At 40.8% G+C, this 24034-nt stretch overlaps 1 protein-coding gene across 4 annotated transcripts in view; it reads left to right on the top strand.

Moving 5' to 3' along the window:
- Positions 1–22189, top strand: part of LOC117417595 (potassium voltage-gated channel subfamily D member 3-like) — a 114971-nt gene extending 92782 nt beyond the window's left edge. For 3 of the 4 annotated variants that reach the window (XM_059003930.1, XM_059003931.1, XM_059003932.1), the window contains 6 exons: positions 13355–13523; positions 15751–15852; positions 17267–17359; positions 18224–18283; positions 19279–19520; positions 19836–22189. In XM_059003930.1, the coding sequence (XP_058859913.1) occupies positions 13355–13523; positions 15751–15852; positions 17267–17359; positions 18224–18283; positions 19279–19520; positions 19836–20037 (868 nt within the window). In that variant the 3' untranslated portion in view covers positions 20038–22189. The remainder of the gene's footprint in view (positions 1–13354; positions 13524–15750; positions 15853–17266; positions 17360–18223; positions 18284–19278; positions 19521–19835) is intronic. The other variant, XM_059003933.1, reaches the window with a different exon arrangement.
- Positions 22190–24034: the final 1845 nt, after the last annotated feature.

The following is a 24034-nucleotide window of genomic DNA, read 5'->3' as shown; positions in this document are numbered from 1 at the left end:
CTTGTATGTGTTCCACAGCTTTAGTTATTTCAACTCCTTTAATTGAGATTTCTGTTAGTTTACAACCAAACAGCTGAAGAAGACGAGAATGACCTTCAATGAAGTCACGCTTCAGTGGCTGTTAACACGTAACCTTTGTTATTCATGCATGATAATACTGCAGGATTTTTCTTTGCAATAAAACAGAATGGAAATGAAGCAGATGTGTGCCCCCCCTCTCAATTAATGATGTCCCTGGTGGCATTGTCATCTGTGTGACTAACTGCTAGCATCTACACCTCCTCAGATCACACGAGGAATTTGCTGCTGAGGGAAGAGTTTTGACACCACTTTCATTCATTATGTCGTGCCGGCCTTCATTTCTGTAGCTATGGATTAAATTCAAGTCCCAAAGTCATTTTGCATTTCCTATTTGTCATGATGCTGTACCTGTAAAAACGTGCTGCAAGTGACAGACAGACAGACACTTCTGTGACATTTTTAGCAATAATTTTGCCCCATTTTTCCCCAGATGATCCCTTTTAACTGTGGAATATGCAGAGGCTCTTCTACTTAACTCACATGCGTTTCTTTAATAGAAGTAACGGCTGGCTAAGCATTAATGTCCGATGCAGTGATTATTACCTGTGTCCCGAGCTGCATGTTTAATTAAATGAAAACTCCTGAAGTTTTTTAGTAATCTGCAATTCTTTTTTTTTCATCAGTGGTATTTTTTCTTCTTTTGTCTTGTTTTGCTTTTCATCCCAGCCTTTCCCAGTATTCATGGGCTGCTATTTCAATACCACAGGCTAATCGCTGTTATCAGTACAAGATAGATATTTCAAAGCATTACATTCATTAAATTATTGAAAAACCACTCAGATATCTCTTGCCATCAGTGACTTTCCAGAATGTATGGCCTGTATTATTACATTTTTTTTGCCATTTCTTTTAATTCATTAATGTCTTCTCCCTTCTCCCTGCCTCATTTTTTTTCTCAGCCACAAATTGTTTTAAAAGCAAATTGAGAAAGAATTACCATCCGTCTTTAAAGTACAGGGGAGGTACAGGAAACTAACGCCTCGATATTTCCCAGCCTCTGAATAAATATGTCATGGACATCAAGCTCCCTTCCTACTCATGTATTGCCATGGCAACTAATTGCATTGTATAGAATTAACGGTTCTTCTTTAACTGTATAGCTCAAGGCCTGGCTAATCTAACCGTTATGGCTGGACAAAGAGTCTTTGTGAATTCATTAGAACAGTTAGTCTTAGTTAGGACTAAGAAGTTTCTTAAATGTTATTAATGTAGTTAGGCCTTGTTTTGAGGACACCTCAGTACAGTCCCAATCTGGTCCTTTTGAAGGCATGTAAAGTCACGTTCAATATTAAGTCAGTCGACAGGCAGTCTCCAGATGTTACACACCTCTGTTAAAATACCTCTCTAATAAGATGCTGTTTGTTCTTATTGTATTTACTCAAATTGAGCGTCTTGGAAATGGACACGGGAAAGTTGAGGATGTAATTGCTCATCAGAATCCTTGTGGCAGGTGCTGATGTGAAAATAAAGCACTTTGAAATCATAGCACCACTGAGACGCGACGCAGATCAATAAAACACACTTTACTTTCTTCTTTTACCTGTGCCTGGAATATTCAAGCATCCTCAGCTTGATATTCTTACAATGTTACATTATTCTTACAATAGAATCACGTCAATGTTAAGCTGAGCCTCGGGGACACAATTTTTAAATAGGGTTAGCTGGATTGGTCAACGTTAATGAACACAGGCTGCCCCTCAGGGCTCCTTTTATATACCCTCTATTACACAGAAATGATGCGCCATCGTACCTAATAATGTGCCACTCTGCATGCTGCCACGGCTCCTCTCGATGTTTACAGAATGGTTTGCAAACTGGCCAAGTGGAAATCAACCATTTAGGATGAGCAAACACTGGTTTGTTTTACATGGCTCCGTTTTATAGAGGAAGTTTTGTATGCAGTTTGAATTTCCTGGTTTGGATAATATGTATAGTTTTAGGGTTATTTCTTTTTCGATTGCTCGTTGATTTTACTGGGTTTTTTTTACCACTTTGAAATGCCCAGTTTGAATGGAATCTCGCTGATGAAGAGCAGCTCCAGGACTCCTAGTCAAAGCACCTTAATACAGACTTATCAAATAATTCAGTTTCATCAATAGGGATAACAAACCACTCCGAATCATTGCAAAATGAAAGGGGACAGTAAAAAACAAAGACAATGTCATTTGAGCTTCTATTTCTGTCTTTCCAGAAGTATAAGGGTTGGATGAAGTTCAACAGATGCTAGAGAATTAGGTTAACAACACGCATGCAACAGCTAAACAGAAAACAATATCTTTCAGGATTATTTCCACTGGGAATCTATTAGGATTTCAAAAGTTCATCTCAGTGCATTTGAGATTATGTACTTCAAGATTTGCAGCAGTTTCTTTTTTTCATCAAGCAAAAGCCAGTTCGATTTTGCTTGCCTTTCAGATGTTATTTTCTCCGCAGAGTAAAATCTTTTGTTCTATGAAAGAATTCCAGATAGTAATCTGCACAGCCAGTCTTTATAAAAGAGAAGAATCAATACCAAGGAGCACTGGCAGTCATTTCCTGTTTGTATTTAATTGACCTGTTCATGAGTGTCCTTTAGCATTCTGGGTGTTTTGTTTTAGATTATTGTGTACTGTGCTTCCTAACTATTCCAGCTGAAATTGCTTTTCAAAAGACTCCTCAAGATTGATTAGGAGGAAGTGAGGTGGAGAAGCATATAAGCACTGCACAGGCGTCACCGATGGGCTTTAGTGCACTGCGCAACGCTAATATGTTTCCCCTTGCACCTTAAAGGTTCCATCCAACTTGTACCAAACTGATCCTCCCCTCATCCAGCCCTTCCTAATGAATTATTCTATTTAAAAGAGTACAGTAAATAGCTTCAAATGTAAATTGAATTTCTTAAAATAGGGTGTTAGAAAATACCAAGGATAGCGTGAGCAATCTCATTGGCTAACGAGTGTTCCAACCTGTGCAGTTATGTCACCAGACTCTCACGACTGGGAACATTCAGAATGCTTTCTGCCTGATTATTGAAGGGGGTTAAGTAGTTTCTTTGATTGACAACCAATTATTAGAGCCCAGCGCACTGCAGGTGAGAAGCGGATCTGCCCACTAGTTCAATGACAATTCTATTGCTTCATAAAACTCATAGATAAAATCAATTTCTGCATCCTTTTCAAATGCATGTTTCTGTACGTTTCATCAGTGGCCTGCAGTGTTTGAGTTATGTAATACATCTCTCAGGTTTGGTTCCCAAAGAAGTAGGACATCGCCCCACACACCACAGAAACACTGGCTCCTGCTCTCCAGAGTCTCAGATGACCTACTTTCAATCGTAACATACTTCACAAGTTACACAAGGAAAGCACCGTCTGCACAACAACACACTGAGTACATGGGACACATTTATGAGTGCTTTTCAGTGAGTCCACCGTGCAAATCCATTCACTTTAAAGGTGTGTAGTTTTGAAAGAGACACATGTTTAATCTAACATGTAGTCTTCATTTTAAACCATATTTAACATATCTGATCCATGGCTGTTTCCCTTAGAGATTGAAATTGTCCCCACCCCTTCAGGGCCTTTTTTCCTGTCAGTAACCAACCAGCTGCTTCCCCTGATGATTGATGTGCTTTGCAGCCAGTAGGATGGTTCAGAAGACGCTGCTAGGTGAAATCACCCAGGAAGTGCGAGTGCAGATTGGGAGCTTCCTTTAATCTCAAGTAGCACCAGATATTTTAAAACGAGCATCAATGTGTGCTAAAACAGGTGTTTCTTTCAGAACTGCACATTCGAGACCTACGTTGCAACATGGAAAATGCGTGCATGATTGCTGCACTTATTGTGTTGTGATTACTAGAAGGGCAGGTATAGCAATTGTATTCGTCTTAATTCGGGTTGATTTACAATGCTTGGATGCCCCAAAGAAGTTCTCAGACAACTAGATTGAGAGTTGATGAGTCATAGGTGTGTTCACAGGCAAGGAAAGGGCGATTTGCATAATGAATGACATATTTCACATCATAGTTGGAAACGTTGTGAAATCATGTCAGATAATTACAGTGCGCTCAACCCTCTCCGAGACTGCCTGCAGTAAAATCAGCTCTAATAAAAGGCTAGGAGACCTTGGCTTCCACATTAAGTGCTATTAAAATGACCTTCATTATAATGATTAAAATGCGCACCTCATCATAGCACATGGAATACTGAGCTCTCAAGGGCAGCATGAAGTCCGTGCAGGGCAGACGTTAACCCCTTTCTAGATCCAGACCTGCATTCAGTACCTCAATAAGCTTAGGGCTTGATTTTAATCCCAGCAAGCCCCATGACTGAACACAGAGCAGTAGGGTTTTCATAATGCAGGTTCACAAACCCCACAACTCCATGATCACCCCACAGGGGGTTGATTCGGTTCAGGAAATAATACAGCACTGCTACCTCGCTCTATGAAGTGGCTGGCCATTTTATTAGGACAAACTCAGTTGGATTTGGCGTTGCCCTGAATTGTGTTCTAAATGATTGTATGAAGTCCACCTAACAAGGCTGCCCTTGTACCCAGGTGGCATAACAGCTGTTAGAAATGTGAATTATGAAAGATCACAAGCAGAAAAGGCCCGCGGATCAGAAAGTGCAAAGCTGTTTGTTTTTTTTTTTCTTCTTCATTTGGTGTTCATGTTATTGTTGATGAGAGGCGGCTGGCTTTATAGAAATCAGGAGCAGCGGCAGTGTGTTATCAGCGCTGCCCATCTGCTCTTCAGCGTGTTTGTGTGGCCTGTTCACATGTGACAGGGCAAAGTAATGAGAAAGAAGGGCAGCGCATTACAGCTCGATAGAGGCTGACTGCAAGCAAGGCTTTGGTTTGATTTCATCTTTAACAGAATACAAATCAGGGAGAACCTGAAAAGGAATTGTGTCTTACAAAATAATTCAATTTGTGAAAAAGAAACATGTACTTTTATTTATTATTATTATTATTATTATTATTATTATTATTATTATTATTATTATAAAACATTCTTCTCTTTTCCATATACAATCAAATATACCCATGCAATCGTATTCATGAATATCCGATGCAGTAATCCATGCAGTAATAGACTAATCAACTATTTTCTTTTGATTAGCAATTTAAACAGATGGCTCTTGATTACCAAATACTGGTCATTTTGAAGACTAGGAGACAACACATATGATTTGCTTTTTGAACATGAAGATTGCTAAAGAGCGGTTGAGCTGTGATTGGAAAGCAATGTCGTGCTGAATTATACCCTAAACTAGTAGAGCTGCCTTCTGTGAAATGAAGAATGCGTCTCGAACTCTACCTGGGACCTGAATTCACCTCCCAGGTGCCGCTCAGCTGTGGATTCTTTCTTTTTGTTTTAGTGTTTGACGGTATCTGCTGGAGCTTCACAGATGATTTGCTAGAGTGTGCCTGCACCAGATCAACTGAAATGGGCTTTGGTGTAGTCCTGTATACAAATAATGACTTCCCCTGTGCGGATCAGTGTTTTCTAAGCAGATGACATTGTGTTTGACTGGCGGGGAATGCTGTGTACAGACAAGCTTTGAAAGATTCAATTTGATGTGAACCTTGATTTTGAAAGAAGCTCCCATCAGCCACAAACCTTACATCATATCCACAGAGATAGAGAATGGCCACAGCTAATTCTCTTTACTGGAGACAGACAGGATTGTGCTGAGCAACAGCTAAAGCTGCTCATCGATATTCTCTGGGTGCTTCATCATGTTAATAATGTGTATTACTAACCTTTTAAAAACAGCACCTAACCCAGCCATCAGCTAAAGTACCAATACAGGTAAAACAAGGTTCACACGGAATGTATACTCACAGGAATAGGTGCATTTATGGATGGGCTTCTATGACAGATTATTTTAGAAAAGAGAAAGCAAAACATATATTAGAAAGCCTATTGCAAGGCTTTAATGCGGTCCTTTCTCACTGTTATTGTCATGACTCACCATACAGATGTATAGTAAAACACGTCTACAGACATCATAGCCTTGTATCTGAACTTCAGCCATCAGGGCAGAGGTTGAGTTTAATTCATTGTGATGCAGGTTTCACCCGAGGCTGGAGTGGATCTGCGTGGCTTTAGTTACAGAGCAGTATAACGGCATGGTTTCAGGTGCGTCTCTGCTTTTCTTGAGTAATAAATCACCGTGGATCTGTGCAATTGAATGGAGTGTTAAGCAGAACCTTTTAAAAGCGATTTTGCATAATCTGAGTGTCTGCAGAACATCTGAAATATGTGATATTTAGTTTGCACTGTCTGGGGACCTGTTCATATCAAAGTTAAATGTCATAACCTTTCTGTGCGGTCACAGCGAGAGCTCATATTATAGAAATGATAGCAGATGACAGCAAACAAGCATTTCTCTAAGGACAAAAAGGAAGTAATTAAGCAACAAGAAAAAAAAATCTTACATTAAAATAAGACAATTCCGGTACAGTTTTTTAAAATGATATTGAAGTTCAGACCAATAAATAAAATCATGTTTCTGAGCAGAAAAACTATAACTACAGACTTATAAAAACTTGTCCTGAGCCCGAAAATGTGTGTGGGCGGCACTGGCTGGCAATATCAAGATCTATTGAATAAACCACAGTGATTTCCTAATATAGGCGTCCTGTGAATGACAACATCATTAGCAACCTTACCAGCCAGACAATACAACTTAACAGCACTAGAATATACAATGCTAAACATCTCAATAATCTGACCAGACTACAATGCACTTTGTGTTGCAATTCTCTCCCAAACAAAGAAAGGAGGACATCGCTTTTAAAGTAGCGACGTTTCGGACCGAAGACTGATTTGCCTAACTAAAATAGACTTGCAGTGCGATGAATCAGCTGCCTTTTAATTTGCACACAACATTCAGACAGTAATACAATCAGTAGGATTCCTTTATTTGAACAAAAGAAAAAAGAATTCCGTATGAAACTAAAATAGAAACTTGACAGTAGGGATATGCAGGATTCTAATGAATAGAACACTTTTTTTGATTTCATTCTCAGCAGATAAGCAGGTTATTCTGTGGCTTTGGAGCACATTTTCCTTGTAGAATTCATGTCAAACTTGAAGGTGCGGAATACCACGTTTAAATAATACACCCACCGCTGGTAAATCAATCTCAATTCTCCTTCTAATAATGTGTTGCTGCGTTACCTTATTATTTTCAATGGGGTGCGATGCGATCAATAGAACTCAGCAAAAAAGCACAGAAATATATGCATTTACTGCTGACAGCATTTGCATTTTCCCCTGGCAAACTTGTATCAGTGTCACAAAGTGCTGGGATATTTTTATAAATCTGTGTATCCTAATGAAAATAGACTCCCTTGCAGGGCTTGTAATAGAAGTGGGAGGAAACAATAATTCTGATTTCTTTTAAGGTCCAGAATTACACTATGATAACTCTTACAGCCTACAATACAGTAGGAGATTCTTTGTATTTGTTATTATTGTAACTGACGTGTGTGTTTGCTTGTTTATTTTGATATCCCCAGAATTGTACATTTAGAAATCATTCCAGAGCCAAAGAGGCATGCATATTGCAGTCATTTAAGATTCATTTCAGATTCATCAAAGAGGCATGCACATTGCAGTCATTTCAGATTCATCAAAGAGGCATGCACATTGCAGTCATTTCAGATTCATTTCAGATTCATCAAAGAGGCATGCATATTGCAGTCATTTCAGATTCATTTCAGATTCATCAAAGAGGCATGCACATTGCAGTCATTTCAGATTCATTTCAGATTCATCAAAGAGGCATGCATATTGCAGTCATTTCAGATTCATTTCAGATTCATCAAAGAGGCATGCATATTGCAGTCATTTCAGATTCATTTCAGATTCATCAAAGAGGCATGCACATTGCAGTCATTTCAGATTCATTTCAGATTCATCAAAGAGGCATGCACATTGCAGTCATTTCAGATTCATTTCAGATTCATCAAAGAGGCATGCACATTGCAGTCATTTCAGATTCATCAAAGAGGCATGCACATTGCAGTCATTTCAGATTCATTTCAGATTCATCAAAGAGGCATGCACATTGCAGTCATTTCAGATTCATTTCAGATTCATCAAAGAGGCATGCATATTGCAGTCATTTCAGATTCATTTCAGATTCATCAAAGAGGCATGCATATTGCAGTCATTTCAGATTCATTTCAGATTCATCAAAGAGGCATGCACATTGCAGTCATTTCAGATTCATTTCAGATTCAGCAAAGAGGCATGCACATTGCAGTCATTTCAGATTCATTTCAGATTCATCAAAGAGGCATGCACATTGCAGTCATTTCAGATTCATCAAAGAGGCATGCACATTGCAGTCATTTCAGATTCATTTCAGATTCATCAAAGAGGCATGCACATTGCAGTCATTTCAGATTCATTTCAGATTCATCAAAGAGGCATGCATATTGCAGTCATTTCAGATTCATTTTGGAGAAATTTTGAGTTTTATGTTTTGAGTAAGGTAAGATGAAGCAGGGTTAGAATGAATAGTAAGGTAAGGTGAAGCAGGGTTAGAATGAATAGTAAGGTAAGGTGAAGCAGGGTTAGAATGAATAGTAAGGTAAGGTGAAGCAGGGTTAGAATGAATAGCAAGGTAAGGTGAAGCAGGGTTAGAATGAATAGTAAGGTAAGATGAAGCAGGGTTAGAATGAATAGTAAGGTAAGATGAAGCAGGGTTAGAATGAATAGTAAGGTAAGATGAAGTAGGGTTAGATGATGGAGCCCGGAGGAGACGCGCACGTTGAGTATAAGAAGCGTGTTTCGCCTCCAGTATTATCTTGGTTGGTGGAGAGATTGGATGCAGTTCTATAGAAATGTAATGCCAAGCCTGCACTTTCTGCACTCAACAGGCTGGAAATGATGCAGTGAAACAATATGCAAATCTCAGAGGTGTAGTACTGACATAATGTTATGGGAACACAATGGTCCATTACCTCCGATGATTGCATATCTAAAAGTGTTGATCCGAGTATCACAAATACAATGCCGTGCTATACCCAGGTTTGGATGAAAACCTAAGAATACTGAAAGATAAGCAGAAAGATATAATACTGAAAGATAAGCAGGCTCCAGAAATTTTAAAAAAAAATAGCTTGGGGGAAAATGTAAGATAATAGCGATTGTAGAAATCGTTTTTTGCCGAATTGAGAATATGAACAGATTAAGAATCTGTTTTACCTTCCAGTCGGAGACTAAAGCTCTGCTCAGTGTAGTCACTGTCTGGCCACTTTATTAGGACCTGTCTCAAGCTCCTCCCACAGTGCTGCGTTCTGTTTGCAAACTTGAAATGATTGCACAACATTGTCAGATATGACCCAGTACACCAAGCCTTCAGTTTGTTAGGTAATATTATAGTTAATACGTTATGTAAGAGTAAAATGAGCTTTGAAATTCACTGAACAGAGTCAATACATGTGCGTAGAAAAGAGCTATTTTAAAATCCAAACAGATTAAGAGTTTGGGGGGGGATTTAGATTGGAACATCCAAGTCCTTGAACTGAAACCAAGCACTGTGCTATCATTAACAAGAGAAGCGATGTAAAAGATTGGAATGTTCAACAACGTGTTCCCTATTCCTTATTAAAGTAACTGGAGCTAACAAAATCAAAGCACACCTGAGGCTACACCAGGTCAAAGAAAACTCTCTTTGGAAGCCGTGCTATGTGACTGTCTTGTACTTCCTGGAGAGTGAAATGGTCCCCTCCCCCCTTTAATATGCACAAACAGGAGCTTTCATTTGGAGGGTTGTGCTGTAAAATGGCTTGGAAATATCACAAAGCGTTCTTGAATAATAACATGCCTGTGCATGCTAGCTAGCCATGAATCATTCTACCACAACCCTCTCTTCTCCATGAAATATGCTAGCTAGGAAGAAGGGCTGCACCACAGTTTGATTTCCTGTTATCTCCCTCTAGTTTCGCATGCTATTGCTGTAATGAATATTTGTCATGCGGTAGTTAATGACCCTCCTCTCTGTCCCTCGTTTGACAGACAGCAGAGCTGACAAGGCATTTTATCCTTGGACGCCTTGTCATATCCCAGGCATTTCATTTGGTGTAATTGTGGGCTTTGATTCCAATTATTACAAAGTTCTCTTTTTCAATAATCTGATAAAACCTGCTTCTCGAATGACATGAGATAATGAATAACGTGAGTGACCTTTCTCCTCACGCTTCTTATTTTATTTGGCTTGGCATTCGGCCCAGCATGCTTTCTTTCCAAAGAATTTGGGAAACAGAGAAGGGCAGCAGCTTCACTTTTATTTAAAAAAAATAAAGTGACTCCAATGAAAAACATTTCTCATACCTGTCGGACCCCGTGAAACCCTGTATTTCTGTGAGTTGCAGCGGTTCCTATGAAGTCATAATAAAATAGAATTTAGTCATTCAATTAGTGTCGACCTCACAGACTTATCCGTGAAGCTATAATTCAGACACGAATGGAGGTCCCATCGGGATTCTGATTATACTGTAACATCATATCAGCAGTTTGTGGCATTTCTGTTTTTACTGTTGTGAGCAAACGAATGAGCCATCTCTATAAAATGAGTGTTTGTGCGGACCTGAATTACAGGCACTGTGGAACACTGGGAAGTGCTTCACTCTCAGCACTTTCTGAAAGGAAAAGCTTGACTCACGATGTAGGGTCAAAAGCTTAGAGAAACTACTTGCTTCTTTTCATTCAGGTAGAGTGAGAAAGGCTGCGTGTGGATAAGAGTGCTTTATTACCGCTTGGTTTTCTTTTAATAGTATTTCGGTTCACACAGTATCGTACCTGAAGGATGTTTGCTGTACAAATCATACCAAATGACTGTGCTCATAGTGCCATGAACAGCCTTTTGCTGTTTGCAGTCAAGCTCTTGATTATCTGTCTGTACGTCTGGGGTTAAATCTCCCACCTGTCAAAACTGAATCAATAGAAGAAGAAGAATCGTTACTTCTGAATCAGTTTGTGAAGAATATTAATAATCTGCTTTATAAAACGATTTGACAAGTGTGATTGACCAAGCGTACCTTTTTCAGTCCTTAAGCGGTTTAGCGCCCTCTATCTGAGGTTAATTGAAATGCAGCTCATATCAAAGAGAGGCTCCTCATGACGAGGTCATCAGTAGCATCAGCTGTGTGCAGTCAGAGGGTAGAGGGGAGGGATCCCGTTTCAGAACGAGTTCTTGTAACTAGATTTCAATTAAAGAAGTACAGATTAAACCGAGCCTTGGTCAAGCAAAACGTGACTTCAGTTATTAATAAGTGCAGCTCTGGCCAAAAGTTTTACATCACCTAGAAGTCTAGGATTGAGACATGGTTTAAAAGAAGAAAAAAAAACGAAATCAACATAATTTAGATCTTTTATTTAACATCATGTGATCAAAGAGATGAGCAAATGATATTATAAGAGTCTACCGGAAGCCATAATAGTAGCACAGTATTTCAGCTGTGGGCAGCAGTGTGGAGTAGTGGTTAGTGCTCTGGACTCAATACATTAACATGACATTATTCAGCAGGTTTCATTTCAGCAGAAAAGCAGCTGTCTACTTGAGCTTCTTAGTCTTACCTCATAATTCTGAATGTTTTGAGGCTTTGAAGGACATTGCAAGGATACAAGAGGCAATATCTCATCCTTACACAATAACTGAAACGGGTTAGAAAGATCATGGCACTCGGGTCTGCAATTACACATTGACTGAAGGAACCTGAGCGGCCATCATGATCATCATGGGGGTGCTTCATGATGCTCTCAATGATCATGGATCAGCCAGGGTTCACTTATTACCCAATCCCCAAGGCAGCCCTGCAGCAAACACATGCAGCCCTTTCCAGACTGTTTGATGGAGATGACCTCTTGGGATTCCTGCAGTTATTCTCAAATGTCATGTGTTGGCTGGGATTTGCAGTTCACTGAAGATTTAAAAGTCAGGTATAGGGCAGAATTCCTCTACTGCTTACACATATTATTTTAAATCTAAATTGTCAGAATGTATTAGTAAGGAATAAGCGTGTGGGAAGATCAAGTAAAATGACTAGGACTCCTGTACTGAGCACTGGAAATAAACAAACCGTGACTGGTAACTGTTCTCAGACACATTCTGGCTGGTTTTCCGTCATATCAAAGCATGAAGATCACAACAGATAATTGTTGTGATACTGCCCTTGATACTTCAGATACTTGAGTCATGTTAAACTGTGATTAATATCTAGTCATTCCTTGTCAAGGGGCGATCCTGCAGAAATGTTTCTGACAGCCTCAAACGATGCATATGCACTCACAGAGAGTGCAGTCTAATGGGTGTCTAAACGCTTAATAACTGGAAAAAGCATTTCATCGATCCAGCGTGGCATTGCAATGGGATCTTAAACTCTTAAAGGCACCTCGATGCTGCAATTAGTCTGGAGTCACTGACGTGAAAAGCAATTATAGCAATTTTTATGATGACAAGAAAGTATCAAAGCCACTGTCAAGCAAATGACTTTTGTTTCAGAATCTCCAGCTTCCACAGGGACTGAGTATGCATTGGCGCATAACGTGGCTGTCAGCAGTGGTATCGTGTCAGGGCATTCGGTAGAGAGGGCTCGGAAAATGGCAAGCAATTTGTGCAGTAAGAGGTACAATGCATGCCGAGTTTAATTTGAAAAGGAGACCTGAAAATGGAGCGCTCATGCGTGGCACACTGTGAATGAATCGGGGGAGAACAGTTTACTCTGTGATTGCAGTTTTCTAAATGCACAGATCTGTGTCTTCCTTTCAGGAGCGGTGCTGTACTGCTGTTTTAATACACAAGCATGTTTGTCTTCATGTCCACTGACATCGTTCAAGCACCATTTACAAAAAAAAAAAATCATCCGGTGAAAAGTTCATACAATCTATTTTAAAAAGCTATAATCTTCAAAGGATCTGTGACTGTGTATAGAACCGGAACCATCGGTATAATTATTATTATTATTATGATTATATTATTATGATGATGATTATGTAAGTGTGCTAAGAGTTAAGTGTTAAGAATGCATTAATAATAAGAATGGCATTAGAACCTGGCTCCTATCACTTCCTGTGCCGTAGGCCTGAATGCGGAATATTGGAGCAAAATTGAACTATAACACATAGGATACATCTTTTAGCACTGAATGATAACATAGTGAAATAGAAGAGGATTGCATGTTATGATGGGAGTTCTGTGTTGAAGACACTCCAGTCAGGATTAGAAGCAGCACAGTGTATGTGAACCTCACTGCTTTTCCTTCTCGTTTCCAGTTACGGGGATATGGTGCCAAAGACGATTGCTGGGAAGATCTTCGGCTCGATCTGCTCTCTGAGTGGCGTGCTGGTAATCGCTCTCCCTGTCCCTGTCATCGTGTCCAATTTCAGCCGGATCTACCACCAGAACCAGCGGGCAGACAAGCGGCGGGCTCAGAAAATGCAGGTGAGTGTGAGACCAGAGCTCAGCTTCGATGGATCTGGCACTGCACCTGACATGTGAAAGTGCGGGTAAGCACACCTCAGTGTGAGACCAGAGCTCAGCCTCGATGGATCTGGCACTGCACCTGACATGTGAAAGTGCAGGTAAGCACTCCTCAGTGTGAGACCAGAGCTCTGCCTCGATGGATCTGGCACTGCACCTGACATGTGAAAGTGCAGGTAAGCACACCTCAGTGTGAGACCAGAGCTCAGCTTCGATGGATCTGGCACTGCACCTGACATGTGAAAGTGCAGGTAAGCACTCCTCAGTGTGAGACCAGAGCTCTGCCTCGATGGATCTGGCACTGCACCTGACATGTGAAAGTGCAGGTAAGCACACCTCAGTGTGAGACCAGAGCTCTGCCTCGATGGATCTGGCACTGCACCTGACATGTGAAAGTGCAGGTAAGCACACCTCAGTGTGAGACCAGAGCTCTGCCTCGATGGATCTGGCACTGCACCTGACACTAGAACAACAAACGTGTCTCTTTGCAACATTCACGTCGAATGAGCTCATACTCTGAGCTGAATTAAAAGCTGTCCCCTCAGCTAGGACTTTCATCTCCCGCATGTGTTCATGATGATCGCTTAATTAACGTTCCTCTAATTGTCTGTGTAATCACAACAAGACCAATGGCTTTATTCACATTTCAGGACCATTAAAAAAATGGTCTCTGCTGATGAGGAATTAATTTGACAGCAAATGAGGTTGAAAAAAAAACAATGTGCACTTTTCAATGAAATTATGTCAAAGATGAACCTGCAGAGGGCGGCAATAAAACTACATTTCAGGGAAATCCTATTAGAAGAGAGTAAAAGTGATATTCTCCGCAGAGAAGGGTGTAATAAATGGAACAGCGTTTAAACTCACACGGTATGAATCTGTTTCTGCTTGGACTGCTGTGTGCTTCAGTAATGACGTTCAGAGTGTTGTGTCTAAATGACATCATTGTCATAAACAAACGCTTTGAAAATCCGAATGTCTTGTTATAACGAGAGGCAGCACTGATGTACCCTGTGCCAGCTCTAGCTGTCACATCCCATAATATACCTGAGATAGTGGTAGCTTTTCAAGACCAAGTAAAACAGTGTGTCCACACCAGTCACGTTTAAACAGCTGATGCAGAAACGAAAATATCTTCATTTAGATTCCACTGGCCTGTTTGTATTGTACATCCATCTTCTTTTAGCTCTTGTTGTGTATTCTTCTATTGCAAATAAACAGCCATCTGTGTCTCACTGGAGTGAACATACAGTGTATCCCTGTGTTTCTGGATTCATCCACTCGCTGCTTCCATTATAGTGCCTGCACCACCCAAGGTAAATGTATTATTAGATGCAAAACTATGCAGAAATAATTAAAAATGCTTCTAAAAATATCACGCCTCGATAAATCTAGGTCAGCGATGTGGACTCGTCACATCGTTCTTTGCTCAGCTGCAGCAGTGGCTGGGTTCCTGCGAGTGTGTCTCTCCAGCATGGTATCTGTTCATTCGTGACTTCCTGCCTAAGAACAGGAGGAGACGGCAGCACGAGAAAGCCGGGAAGTCTTTCATCTCCACAGAGTAATGAACACCACCGTGGAACAACGCCACGTCATGTCTTTAAGTGGCTCAATCAAATTATACGACTATAATGAGCCCTGCACAATTAAATGTTCATACTGCTTTCATCCGCGGAAAAAATAATGAAACAGCTGAATAATTTTAACTTTCAAAAGAAAGCTGTTCTTTGAAGAATTGAAAACTTGTCAGAGCTAATGTAATTACCTAGTGTGCCATTGGGGGGGTGGGGGGGTGTTATTAACAGAAATACTGGTTTCAGTCTCCGCTATTTAATTTCCAGTGCCGCGAGCCTGAAATGACAAAGAAGGCTCTTCAAGCTATTTAATTACCAGATTGTTACATCTCAAGGAAAACCTTTAAGCTGTTTGACACATGAAAGCTGAACCCAATTGCAAAGTGTTCAGAAAGGTTTGGTAGGAGAAGAGGCCGCTCGGCCCATGGCGGCTCTTCGCTTGTTTGTACATTCTCTGCCCTGCTCGGGAGACCCTTCATAGGACATATTCCCAGTGTTTTAGACCCGACTGCTCCACCTGGTAGGCTATTCCATGCCTTTAGAACTGTAAAGAAAGGGCCTCATACCCTCCGTTCTCAAAGACAAAAGCTTAACTCGTTGTTTTCTTCTGACAGAAAGCAAGACTGGCCAGGATCCGAGTGGCAAAATGCGGAAGCTCCAATGCGTTTCTCCACAGCAAACAAAACGGCCTTCTGAGCGAACCGCTAGAATTAACGGTAAGTAAGCATGATCCTTACTTTCTAAAGAGAACTACAATGCCCTTACTGTTCATGTGCAGGGAGTATTATAATAGTGTATTACAGTGCTGGACAGTGTTGCATTGTTTACTTTACAGTACTACGGTCCATGCATGTATACGGATAGTGCTTTCACTATAGTAATTAAAGTAACTGCACACTCCATTATAGAATACTGAAAGCCCTGATTATTCAATACAAGAGCACCGTCTGGCACCAATATGGTACCATGGTTCTGCAAGCATTGCTGTGGTTTATTTAAGAAGGAAGTGAAGGCTCCGCCTCCCCCAAATCACCACCTTTCTTCAGTTACCCCGTGGTTTAGGGACTGGGTCTCTGTGTATTGTAGCAGACATCCTCACTGGAGCTGGAATAATAAATGCTTGTGTCTGAACAGCTACAGTGGAGGGGGCGATGCAGCCAGTTCAGTGTAAACCTGCCTGTTCTTCACTGGACCCACATTAGCCAATTCATTTGAAATGCTCGGTGATAAAGGGCACAGGCTATTTTTAGACACAGCAGCTGCTGAGATCATTTCTTCACTATATCTCCAGGGAAACACAACTGAACCCTGTAAAGCATGTCCAATTTCACTTGTACCTTTTTACCCATTGCTCCTATGAATGAGTTATACTATGACAAGCTATTTAAAGCTGCCCAACTATCATGTTCAGTTTTACACGAAGGATTCCTGGATAAATGTTTCCTGCATTCTTTAATAGCCTTCAGTGAGCTTCATCGGAAGCCAGCTGGCTTGTTGGTTTGTTTGCATTATCAGGCACTTACACATAATTGCAATGTAATTGTGTACATTTTTATAAGAGTAATAGTGGGGGAAATGTCACAAACGCTTTTAGCTCAGAGAATAAACAGGAACATTTCAAATAAAGTTGAGAGTGTAATCTTTACAGTATAATCTGCACTCACTCACAACAAGGTTATATAAAGAGGGAAGGAGGGAAATCTTTTGAAAGCAACTGCAATAAGCACAGAATGTTTTGTATATTTGAATTCAATTAACAAATCTCTGTTCATGCACTAATTAAATCCAGCCAAGTCAGGATGTGCTTTTCATGTGACTGATCAATGAAACTGAGACGTGGACAGAGGTTAGGAGACTCTTCTTTATACAGAGAGCGCTGGGGCTATGGAATGGGTTACCTAGCCATCTTGCTGAATCACTGGGATCCTTTCAGATCCGACAAAGATTTGAGATCAATCAACTACTGGGAACTGGATGAGCACTGATGGGCCGCATGCCCTCCTCTCGTCTGTAAACGTTCTTGTGTTCTTAATAAATGGCATCGTGTTGTCCAGTTTTTCCCCTCTCAGACTCTCTGGTTAGGGTTAAGCAGCGAGCTGGTTCACCATGATTCACTGTGTTGTATTGCAGGGTTCAACTGAGGAGGAGAAGCAGTTAAGCAAATCCACATCCATGATCGAAAGCCAACACCACCACCTGCTGTACTGCCTGGAGAAGACAACCGTGAGTAACTGAGCCCGAAGCCTCACTGCCCGCTGGCGTCACACCGGACAAGGGGCCATGCCTGTAGACTGCATTACATTGCTATGTTATAAAACCACAACCTGTGTGTTTAAGTTAGTATGGTTTCAGCTGCTCAGTGTATGCACTCCAAATGATTTTTAATAAACACACTAAATAAATACATAATAAATATTATTAAACAGTACGCTTTTCTTTTAATGACCGTTTTATGATTTGACCGGTGTTCAGTGCAATTACTCAAATCCTCACTGTGGTTTTTATTATTATTATTATTGTGATTATTTTGTAATAAGTCTGGGTTCAGCGTCTTTCCTGTGGGTTCAGGATCTGCTCTTCAGTTGCAGTTGAGTTCAGTTGCTGCCATGAATGTCTTTATCCGAGGCTAGATCAGCCATGCTGTGAGCTGCCACTTTGGCTCAAGTTTCCTTTTGTTTTGCTGGCAATACACTAGCTGTGCACTAGATGGCGCTGGCGTGTACTAATATAAAGATGCTTTGGCTGAACTGGCCTCCATTACAGATATCTATGGCAGGCAACCAGAACTAAAGGGTAGCTTCTGAACTCCAAGTCAAAAGCACGTTAAATCACAAAAGAAGAAAAATAAAAACAATATTTGAGTAACTGCAGGGACTCAAAACGATTGCAATCATAAAAGGTACAAATTAAACTGTAATGTGAAGCTACTTAATCTCAGTAAAGCGTTCCTGCAGAGCTGCAGCGAGAGGACAGCAGGTTCCCTTTGAACCTGCATGCATGGAGCGGAATGCTGGGCTGGACCCTCGGAATGCTGGAATGTTGCAATCAATTCTGTTTTTATCTTTTGTTGGCATGTTGACCCTGTAGGGATTGTCCTTTCTTGTGGATGATCCCGTCTTTTCTGCACGAACATCTACCATCTTCAAGGTATTCCATTTTTATCCACTCCCTTCATTTGTGTGTTTGAATGCTTTACAACTTCACAAAGTCTTTACATTTGTAAACTGGAACAAAAACATGATCAACAGAAATATTTAACCATAACAGTGCATGTTGGTGCACAGTACAGATCTGACGAAAAAACTGAAGATGCAAAACATTTGCGTTTCTTCCACATGTTAATGAACGTTAGTTTTGCTGGTCACACATACTGAGGTTTTTATTATTGAGTTTTAAGTCTGTCTGAAAATGTCTGTAAAATATCCCTACAGTACAGCTTTTTAAAGCAAAGATTAGCTTATTCCACTTTCCAAAATGCTGTAGAAAAATCTGTAAAACACATTGTGACCAACAAGTTTACATCCTGTACCTACACTTTTAAAACAACTAATGAAGTACGTTGCAGCCTCTTGAAATGCTAGGTACAGTAAACGGTTCACCTGCATAAAACTCACTACATTTGTACATGAAAGTTGTTTCTGTTTACAGTGTATTGTAATTACAGCTACTAAATACAGTCATATCACCCTGGAAGCAAGACCATAACATTTACAAATGAGAAGACACTCTTCAGCCCATCAGTGCGTATCCTGTTCCTAGTAGCTTGACCTTGTTCAATCATTAGGATTCTTTAAGAGCAGGCTTGAAAACCCATTCCATACCCTTTCCCCTCGCTGTGTCTTCACTTCCTTCCTCTGGTCCTGGTTTCTGTGCTGTGTCTGACTTGATAACCCATTCCATACCCTTGCCCCTCGCTGTGTCTCCACTTCCTTCCTCTGGTCCTGGTTTCTGTGCTGTGTCTGACTTGACAAAAAACAATATCCCACTCCAGACACAGCATGCACATTCCGTCTGCCTCCATGCTTGCTTGTCGATTGATTTACTTCCCAGTCCTTTAGCTCAAACATGGCAGATCAAACCGGCGCGTTTCAAAAGAGAAAGGCATTGCGTCTGTTTCCTCAACCCTGCTTTCTCGTCCCCAGAATCACGAGTTTGTTGATGAGCAGATGTTTGAGCAGAACTGTCTGGACAGCATGCAGAGCTACCCGTCACGCAGCTCCTCCATCTCCAGCTCCCCCGGCCTGACCAGCACCTGCTGCTCCAGACGAAGCAAGAAGAGCAGCCACCTGCCCAACTCAAGCCTGCCAGCCAGCAGGCTCCGCAGCATGCAGGAGCTGAGCACCCTGCACATCCAGTGCAGCGAGCAGCCGGCTCTGTCCTCCAGGTGAGAAACAGGGCAGTGTGGAGGAGTGCAGCCCCCTGTCCTGCAGGTGAAACAGGGCAGTGTGGAGGAGTGCAGCCCCCTGTCCTGCAGGTGAAACAGGGCAGTGTGGTGGAGTGCAGTGCTCTCTCTGACCTGGTAGGGGTAATAAGTGGATAACCCCTAACGCCCCACCGCGGTATCATACAGTCAGAGCAGCGTAAGTCTTTGCTAGAGATTTCACAGGCAGCGTTGCACTGTGTATATTCCATACACAGTCTTTAAGATATCAAGCAATCATATTTCTTATTTAGCAATAATTTCCCTTTCCTGTTGCAGTCGTTCCAGTCTAAACATGAAGTCAGACGAAGCTTTCAGACCGAATTGCAAAAGCTCTCAGATCACCACGGCGATAATCAGCATCCCCACACCTCCAGGAACCAGCCCAGAAGAGGACAACAACCACCCCCCCAGCCACGGCCAGCCAGCAAACATCAACACGACAGGAAACGTGAACATTGTCAAAGTGTCGGCATTATAAACAAGCGACACGAGGCTGGGGTACAGAGCCCTGATCAGATTGCTGCAAACTGTGCCTGAAGACAAGTGGAACTCCGAACTGAGCTTTGCAATGAGATGCGCACTGGTGAGGTCAAGTGAGTGGAAGTGTGGCTCAGGTTTGTACTGGAAACGATTACCTGACCAGCAAGAAAAGAACGCTGCAAAAGCCAAATTCACAAGTGCACAAGCAGCTTTTTTTGCTGGTGTTTTAATGGCTGATATCAAGGGAAAATAGAAACGAAACATTTTTTTGTTTTTTTTAAGAAGCAGATGTTTGAACATTTTTATTTTAGAGAAAAAAATGTGCGTCTGTTGAGAGTCACAAAAGGGTCAATTTTATTTTTGTGCGTGAGTCACTTTAAAAGATTGCTGTATATTAGAAAAGACCCGATCTGGGGTCGACGATGGCTCATCGCACTTTAGCAAGCTACCACTGAACTTGTCAGATAGCGTTAACATATATAGAATGTTTTGTAACAGATTTGGCAGTCAGCGCAATGCGTGTGAGTAATGTTACGTGAAATTCATACCATGTAAGAGACATGCTTTGCTAAACGCTGGCTCTCTTCTGCTTTACCTGTTCTTTTATTATCAGTTGTGTGTGATTAGATTGAAATGTGTCTGTACTTTTGCAGCCTTGGTGTATGAGAAACGATTTGGTCTTAGATTTGTTATTGAGACATTTCAATAGTTTAAACACCATTACCAACTGTGAAAACATCCGGATGGGATGAATCAAGCACAGCACATCCACACAGTAAATACACGTCTCTGGTTAAGGTAGATCTCTGTTAACCACCTCTGTGTTTTATCCTTCATGAGATGCTTTCTGTTACAGGCAAACACACAATATTTTAAGGCTTTTTGCTTACAATTTGACTGGACATTTTTTGTGCAAATATGTGGCTTCCTAATTGTTTGGTACTAGAACGCTGTTTGAATTCCTCACTAAAAGGACACACGTTTTTTGCCAGCAAGCAAAGCTTTTGAAACGGGCCCGTCTAATGGATCTCTGAGTTCTGAGCACTAGAAACGATTGCGAGACCAGGGCACGTCAGCTTTAGTTGCATATGCAATTGTATTAATGTGTTGAAATAACTCAAATTCCCAAAGAGAGCAAAATACATTTTACCTTAGAATTGAGCGTTTTGAAACAGCCTAGTTAAGATAACCACGCATTCTAATACATGAGTTGTATACTGTAGATAAAAAAAAAGATACATTCTGTACAATTAATAACTTTTAATGTGTGCTGGAGAATCCTGCAATAACATGCATTCCTGGCTGTAATGTAAAGAGCCTATCCTGCTTCAAGCACACTCAATTGGAATTCTATTGTCAGACCCATTCCAGCACCAGTCCCACAGCCTCTAATAAAGGGCCACTCTAATGAGACCAATATGCTGTAAACCACAAGGTATTGCTTTTAATCTGAAACCTTGCAACATGGTACCACTCGTTTACAAAGAAATAGTTTTGAAATAACGTGAGCCGGTGAATAAAATCAAGCTACCTAATGCCTGGTGTGCATCGTCCACTTTGAAGATTAGAGACTAGTCTGCTTGCTTTAAAAGTAGCCCTTGAAGTCAGTGGGGTCTGGTTATACTAGCAGGTGAATATTTGCTCCTTTTATAATATGGTTTGGCGACACCTGCAGGTCCACATACTTCTATGTGGAGAGTGTTTTCTATTGATAAAGTCAAGCGTTACTTTTGACATCCGAATGTGTAGGTTTGCCTTTGTGTTCGAGGTTACCCTGTGTGTATTCTCCTCTAATTCATCAGGATGTGAAGCTCACCCCTGTGGAAGCTGATCATGCTATCATTTACTGTGTGTTTTGGTAGAACATCTTGATATATTCAACAGCCTTCTCCAGTTTCTTATACTAAGGAAGAAAAAAAACATAACATTATGCCATGGTTTTCTCTCTGTTGTGCAGAATATGTTGAATGTTGTGAATCATTTCTTGTGCCATCACTGTACCCATGTAATCAGGCTGGTAAAAACAAATACAAACCTGTGGGATTTGTTCGTCAAACGTTTGTGATTTCATTTAGTTTTCTTTGAGTGTGTGCGTGCGTGCGTGCGTGTGTGTGCGTGTGATGGGAGGCAGCCAATCTTTGAAGGAACAAAATGATAAATTAGAATAAGTTAGCTAGCACCTATCAACATAAAATAAGGATTCTCCATTTGAAATGAAACTTCCTCAAATAGTCACCCATGATAACATTCATGTTTATAATTTCCATTTTTACAAATCTGAAATACTGTACAGCAGCTTACTGTTAATACAAGCATGTGCAAACCTGGTGTGGCAGCGTTACAATGTAACATAAGAAGAGAGAAAATATCTCAACACAGGCAAGAAGTGCACATTTCATAAGTTCTGACTGTGTTTTCAAGTTCTGAAAGATCAGACAGTAGCTGCAATACCCTAACCTTGCACCACTCAAAGAGCGATCAGCTTTAATCTTGTGTATTATTATTATTATTATTTATTTCTTAACAGACGCCCTTATCCAGGGCGACTTACAATTGTTACAAGATATCACATTATTTTTACATACAATTACCCATTTATACAGTTGGGTTTTTACTGGAGCAATCTAGGTAAAGTACCTTGCTCAAGGGTACAACAGCAGTGTCCCCAACCGGGGATTGAACCCACGACCCTCCGGTCAAGAGTCCAGAGCCCTAACCACTACTCCACACTGTGTAGTTATACCAAGCATGTTTAATCAATAACACTCATCAATGCATTGACAACGCATTCTCTTATTGATTCACATCCGATCTTTCATAATCGATCAGCCATTTCCTGCAGGCAGGAAAGACGTGAGTCAAAGCCGACGCACGTTCATGCAATGCCAGTTAAACTCTATGAACAACTGCAGCCCAGATTCATGTGACGTCCCTATTAATAACACAGAGACTGGTATTCTGTGTTTCTGATGGAAACATCTCCACCTCATAATGGGGTGAAGGACAAGCATTAGAAAAGAACATTGTGGACTAGCGCACATTCATCTCTGTTATAAAATCTATCACACACATCATAAAAGATGGATCAGCCTCACACTGAGGGAATCGACAGAAACAGGTTATTTATCCACATCAGTGTAATCTGAAACATGTCAGGTGTGATCGATTAGACCAGATGTGCAACCAATTAGTATGAAAATAAATACATACAAGTACAGAAAATGACAGCGGGTTTCATGACCAAGCCTGAGAAATGATTGTTTTTCTACAGTGTTTTGTTTAAATGCTTTGTAAGACATGAGTGTCAATCACGCTGATTGAGTGAGTCGCACCCATCAGGAATCTGAATTTTAGACACACTTCAGTGTCTGCAAAGAGACACATTTATTTTCTGCAAAGAATTTTTTGCGGCAATGACTTTTCAATGCAAAATGGTTTTAATGAGTGTTAACAAATAAGTCAGTCGGCTAAGTAAGCAAGAAGCCACATTGTGTTGGTCCCTTGCCTGACTTTAATAGAGACGTTTTCCCTAGATTCACTTCTTCCTCCATTGCATTTCGATTGGTCAGTCTTAATTGATGAAATGAATGGAAACGTGCAGCCTGTTGGTTAAGGAGCTGTGTACAATGGGTAACCCCAATACTAAGAGTCTCTTTAATGTTACAACAAGCAGGGTCCAAAGCGTTCTTTAATTAACTCATGTGAAGGTTACCAACTGAAATAAAAAACACACATCTTGACAGTGTTTGAAAAGACCCTGGAATATTTAACTTAGTTAGGAACATGAACAGATGGCTTACTTTGAACAGGAGTTAATTTACTACTGGAGTAAACCCTGCATTGGAAGCTCTTTGTGATCACACTGAGGTTTGTGGTTTGTTTTATTGCTGTCACAGGCTACAGTTGCACAGACAGTAATTTGGACACACTGGAGCAATATTCAGTCTGCTGCTGCTGTCGACTGGACTTGTATTTCTCCTCTAACACACACGCGT

The sequence above is a fragment of the Acipenser ruthenus genome, chromosome 29, assembly GCF_902713425.1.
Source record: "Acipenser ruthenus chromosome 29, fAciRut3.2 maternal haplotype, whole genome shotgun sequence".
Classification (NCBI taxonomy): Eukaryota; Metazoa; Chordata; class Actinopteri; order Acipenseriformes; family Acipenseridae; genus Acipenser; species Acipenser ruthenus.
The sequence above is the reverse complement of the archived record's forward strand: the minus strand, read 5'-3'. Positions and strand labels throughout refer to the sequence as shown.